Consider the following 6423-nt stretch of genomic DNA (forward strand, 5'->3'; position numbering starts at 1 on the left):
CCCATTTATGAAGATGAAAGCGTAATCATACAATTAAATCTCACATAAAGTTTCCTTTTACATGAAGATGAAAGCAAACATCGGCCTTTGCGGCCTCAACTTTAGTTTTGAGGGATGCTCATCATCCTACCAAACAATATTGATAGTTTACACTCTAATTAATGAAAGGGTTTTTGTCCATTTACCCTATTTCTAGGGATTTTTTTTCCCACTTACCCCATTAAGTTTTTTTAATTATTTCTTACTCAAAACACTCTAAGGATAGGGATGACAAAAATCCCCATCGTGTAGGGTACCCATAGGGTATTCGACCCTAACGGGGAGAAATTCGGGGGAAATCGGGTAACGGGGATGGGGATCCCCAGTATTCGAATTTTGAAATCGGGTACGGGGCGGGGATGGTATTTTGATCCCCATCCCCATACCCACCCAATAAGAATTATTTGAAATATATATATATATATATATATATATATATATATATATATATATAATTTATTATATATATTTTTGATATTATTTATAAATAAATATTTATGTAAACTTCATTTTTTTGTCAATATTTAAATTTTGTTAATAAATATGTTCAAAAAAAGGAAGATTCTTTTAATAAAAGATCTTTATCAACATGTTAATTTTCCTTGATTGAAATAAAAAATTTATTTTATTTTGATGTTTGATTTTAACTTCATATTTTACAATCCATAATTATTTGTATAAATTTTTATATAATAAATTAGTAATATTGTTAACGGGGATTGGGGCGGGTACGGGGACCTAATCCCCAGTGGGGACGGGGACGGGGAATCCCCAGTAACTTATTACAGGGATTGGGGAGGGTAAGGGGATGGAGAATGAAGTCGGGTATGGGGATGGTAATTTAATCCCCTTACCCTACCCTCCCCATTGCCATCCCTACTAAGGAGGTCTTCCCTAATGGCCCATTAAGATTTTTTTTTGTTTTTAATTTTTTTTTTAATACCATTTTACCCTTACCCTTTATTACTTAGAGAGAGAGAAAGAGATAAACCATATAAGACTTCACCGGAGCCGGTCACCGGTCGCCAAAATCCGGCCAACTTTCGCTGGAATCCAGTCACCGGTCGCCGGAATCCGGTCACCAACCGCCTCCCACCGGACTTTTCAGAAAACCTCACCGGAAATGTTTATTACCCAATAGAGGGGCAATAGACCTCTATTGCCCCCAATAGACGTCTATTGCCCCCCCAATATACGCCTATTGCCCCCCAATAGAAGGGCCTTAGGAATTAGATTTTCGAACCTGAGGGAAGAAATTGGAGACATCGAAGCCATGGGCGATGAGAGCGAGGAGGCGTTTGAGAGCTTCCTGCGGAGGAGAGAGAGAGTCGGCGCAGAGGAGAGAGAGAGAGACGGCGCCGGAGGCGAGAGAGTCAGCGTGGAGGAGAGAGAGACAGCGTCGGAGGCGAGAGAGACAGCGCGGAGGAGAGAGAGAGCGCCGGAGGCGAGAGAGACGGCGCGGAGGTGAGAGAAACAGCGCCAGAGGGGGGAGAGATTGGGATGAGAGAGTGATTGATGTCGAATGGCGTGATTGTTAATCTTTAATTGGGTTGAGGGTAACATGGTCATTTGGTGGCAAATTGTGTATGTGGGAATAAAAATTTGTTGCTGGGATAAGTAGGATAACTTTTGCTCATTTTAGGGCTTTGGGTCAAGGACCCTTAATGAAAATGCTTTCTTCAATTAGTATTATGAATAGCTACTTATGTAATAGTTACTAGTTACTATCAGTACCACAACCATATCGATATATTTCTAAATTTGTGGTAGTACTATTAAGTTTGAATCTCACAATGAATTTGAACATCCAAAATAATGCTCATAACATTTCATGTTAGTAACTTTACGAATAGTTTTGGAATGTAGTCAATCCTAAGATGATATTCCAACAATGTTTGTCAAATCTTAATATTACGTTTTTACTATGACATATCACCTCATGCTTATCGAGAATTCAAAACAGTTGTAGACATTCTCGCATCTTTAGGCCATTTAGTTCCAAAGTTTTATTTTCCTTATGAGTTTTCTATTTCCAACAGTAATTAGATATCGCTTTACATAATTTTTTTTTCTTAGGAGAATTGAGAAAACAATTAATTCTGCGGTAATTCGTAAAAACCAAAATGCAATACTGTTTTCTTCCGGGAATCAAAATGACAAGGGTTGATCTTGTTTAATTTCCGAACGTGTCTACACTTCCTATAATTCTGCAATAAATCACGAAATCTGATAATAATAAAAAAAACTAGTCTGCAATCACATGCTCTGCATGTGTAAGAAAAATTTTAATTGTAATAAGAAAAATTTTAATTGTAAAAAAAAAAAAAAAATTATCAACAAAAGAAAATAGATCTGTTATTGCAGAGAGAAAATAGTGGGAGAGAAAAGAGGAGGTTGTGGGATAATTTCTTTTCAATTTTCTTAATAAAATCTATTTTATAATTGTCCTATTTACCCTTATAATTTAATTTATTGTCAAAGTTTTTTAATCTTTCAGGGTTAAATCTGTCAAAATTTTTAATTTTGGCTAACAAAGCCTCTTCTCTTAATAATAGTATAGATAAAAAGAAGGTAAAACTCCAGTACCAACTACCCAACAAATGTCACCGACGACCACTCTGACTGTTCCCTGACGTGGCACGAAACCATTAGCTCAAAAAACAAAACGAACTGGGAAGCATCCACACGCTGCCGCACCCGATAACAAAATCCCCTTCTCACCCTGTCCGCCATAACCTTTAGTTTGGCTTGACATGCAATCATACCTCCCCCGGCGGGCCCCACCCTACCTCAGGAATCATCGCCCCCCTCTCCGTGGGTCCCACGCACCACATGCCTCCTCCTCCTTCATTGGACTCCTCCCTCCTCTCTCTAGTTAAAAAAAAAAAACAAACGAAAAGATAAAAAAAAAAAAAATATTTAAAAAATGCAACAAAAAAAAAACTATCAAGCGTCCTTAAAATGACGATAATGCCCCGTCCTCTTTCCCTATAAATGAAATCGCACCCCTACCTCGCAAACGATCCCATCACTTGTCCGAGCTCTCTCTCTCTCTCTCTCTCTCTCAAAACCCCATCACCTTCAGTTCTCGAGTTTTTCTTTTGCTCTTTCCGGTCGAATCAGTCAGTAGTCGTCATCATGTTGGGACTGTTCAGCAGCGCGATCGTGTCCCCTCCCGACGAGCTCGTCGCCGCCGGCAGCCGGACGCCGTCGCCGAAGACCTCGGCGAATGCACTGATCAACCGCTTCGTCGAGAGCAATGCCTCCGCCGTGTCCATTCAGGTCGGCGACCACGTCCAGCTGGCCTACAGCCACGACCACGAGTCCCCGATACAACCGAGGTATGATCGAAACCACGCTCGCCGGAATATAACACTGTTTTGAACTTTAGCATCAACTTATCCGGCGCCGTTTTACTGCTAATTTTTTTTTTTAATCAAACTGAGTAAGAATCCATTAAAGGAAGAGCAAGATCAGTAGAACTTTATTTTTCTATATCAGATCCTATACATGATATGATGAATTGAATTATGTGCTTGCTTATTGTTCATTTTTTTTTTTTTTGAGAAGATATTGTTTTTTTGAGAAGATATTGTTCATGTGGTTGGAGATTGAAATCTGAACCGGCATGAAAATGGTTAGAGAATCATTCGTCGGTTATGATTTCACAATCAAATCATGGTAATCGTTGATCTGATGATGATGATCTCCTTCGGGATCACTAAAGGGACTTGAGTGGTGTCTCGCATGACCGCCACGCGACGTTTATCATGTTGACTTGATTGTCCTCGAATGGCTCACGCTCAACGTGATTGCGCCACGTGCCGGAACTTCAATAAATATATATTTGTCTTTGCCTTTATTTCACAATAAATCCGTGGATTTCTGCTCCCTGTTTTCTTTTTCAATTTTTTTTTATTAGATAAACAACTTAAATGCTACGTAACTCACAATCTCTCACTTTCAAAGGAAAGACTATGAAGTCTTTTTCAATTTTAGATATTTAGAAGTTTTTTTTTTTTTTTTTTTCATGAAAATTATTTTCTGAATTAAATGAACAGTCTAGAGACTCTATCCGTAGCTAGCAATACCCCATTTGGTGATGTCTGGACCAATTTCGTAGTGTCTAGACGAAACATTGAGAAAGACAGCTGATGACGATGAGGATGGCCTAAGTGGGTGGGGGGACCTACATAAGTTCCATAATTTGAGATTGATACAGTGGATGATGGTGATGCTACTCAATTATTCAATGGTGTTATTTTATTCATGGATATTTAATATTGGAATATGCATTTATTCGAAAATTTAACTTGTAACATGTATTTCAAATCAATCAAGACAAGTTGGTACCTTCCAACTGTATGTTAAAGATTCAATTATTGCTATTTATGAAGTCTTAAAGTATTAACACACAAATAATTGAGTCAGTGTGACAAGTCAAACAAATAGTAAAGTTAACTGGCAATTTCATACGGAAATTATTTTAGACGGTGCAAATAACCCAACACTTATAAGATGATATTCCTTTCTACTTCATAGGTTTGTTGTATACAATTGTATGTTTATTTGATTAGTCTACGTTGTGTAGGTTGTAAAATTCATTTTGCATATTGGATTACAAAAACACTACTAGTTTACGGTCTGACTTGAATGGTAAACTTGCAGGTCGTTTGCTGTTAAGGATGAGGTATTCTGCTTGTTTGAGGGAGCACTTGACAACTTGGGAAGCTTGAGGCAGCAATATGGCCTGGCCAAGTCTGCAAATGAAGTGATTTTGGTCATTGAGGCTTACAAGGCGCTTCGCGATCGGGCACCTTACCCACCCAACCATGTTGTTGGCCATCTCCACGGAAATTTTGCTTTCATTGTATTTGACAAGTCCACCTCCACCGTGTTTGTTGCTTCTGTAAGTCATCGATCCACCGAGAACTGTTGGTAAAGCTAATAGTTCTGATATTCGACCTCTAATAACAATTGGGTTTGGTGTGTAACAGGACCAATTTGGCAAGGTCCCTCTCTCCTGGGGAATCACTGCTGATGGATATGTGGCCTTTGCTGATGATGCAGAATTGCTTAAAGGTGCTTGTGGCAAGTCACTTGCTTCATTCCCTCAAGGTGGGTACAATATTTATGGTCTGCTAGTACATTCATTAATAGAACGATCAGGATCCAATGGTACCTGATTCTCTAGCTTTTTGGACCACAAATCATGAAAATTCATAACATGCATCATCATGTACATGGAAAAATCTACTCTTTGTTAACAATTATGTCTCTGATTTGTACAGGGTGTTTCTACTCCACAACTGTTGGAGGACTGAGAAGCTATGAGAATCCTAAAAATGTAATCACTGCTGTACCGGCTACTGATGAAGAGATCTGGGGTGCAACATTTAAGGTAATTTAAGTGACTCAAAATTTAAAGAAAACCAATTATTACCATGTAGCTGTATGGTTCCTCACCGTCAAAGTTTCTTACATATTTGTTTCTTATTATTAGCTTTTTAATGTCTTCAATTAGTAAACAAAAGTTAGTAGGTTACTTGTGTTTAAAAAAATGTGTTTTAACTAGGGGAGTTGATAGGGGCAATGAATCTAATTCTCACAGTCACACTCGCACTTGAGCGAAATTCAAGGCAGATGACTTGGAAGATAAGGATGGGGATACATTCTTGAATGCATATTTGTCTCCCTCTTGTCTCCTCCAATCATGCTTTTGTTTGTGAAAGAAGCAATAATAACATACTTGATGGTGACATTTCACACCAACTTTAGTGATGTTGATTTATATTTTCCACAAGATTTCTCAACTTGGTGGGGTGAAAATTTCAGGTTGAAGGGCCATCAGTTCTTGCAGCCACAAAGTAGAACTGTTCGTGAGATTGAGAAAGTATATCTTCAAAATCTACTATCCATTTCAGGGAGAGAATTGAGGTTTATATGGTGTTGAATGATGCATCAGAGGTCATGTAAATACCTGGAATGGTACTGTTGATAGGGAGTGGCTAATTTGGTAGAGAGCTTTGTGTATCTTTTACCTTAGTTTTGTTCGATGTGTTCTAGCTTTTACCAATGTACAGCTATGTTTTATGTTTTAATAAAGTTTGTATCAAGGCTTGAATTCAGTGATAAATCCACCATCAGTCCCTTTGAATGGTTTTCGGCATTTCGTAACACAATTATATACAAGTTATACATAAAATTCTCACACGGAAGCAAATTCAATGTTTTTTGGGTAAAGTTGTACCTGCATATTTGCAGTGAGACGCTATTTGTCTAGATGACTTGAACCAATCCCAACTGTGAATCGGACTTTGTTTTTGGTTACATTGAAAGAGATCGACGACTTAAACCTGTCGGAATTCCGCTCGATCTTGCTTC

The 6423-nt window shown here is 38.3% G+C and overlaps 1 protein-coding gene across 1 annotated transcript; it reads left to right on the forward strand.

Moving 5' to 3' along the window:
- Positions 1-3061: 3061 nt before the first annotated feature.
- LOC133709655 (stem-specific protein TSJT1) lies at positions 3062-6167 on the forward strand. Its single transcript, XM_062135465.1, has 5 exons — positions 3062-3380; positions 4708-4948; positions 5037-5157; positions 5331-5440; positions 5875-6167. The coding sequence occupies exons 1-5, from the start codon at positions 3178-3180 to the stop codon at positions 5908-5910; spliced, it is 711 nt and encodes a 236-aa protein (XP_061991449.1). The 5' UTR covers positions 3062-3177; the 3' UTR covers positions 5911-6167.
- Positions 6168-6423: the final 256 nt, after the last annotated feature.

The sequence above is a fragment of the Rosa rugosa genome, chromosome 5 (assembly GCF_958449725.1).
Source record: "Rosa rugosa chromosome 5, drRosRugo1.1, whole genome shotgun sequence".
Classification (NCBI taxonomy): Eukaryota; Viridiplantae; Streptophyta; class Magnoliopsida; order Rosales; family Rosaceae; genus Rosa; species Rosa rugosa.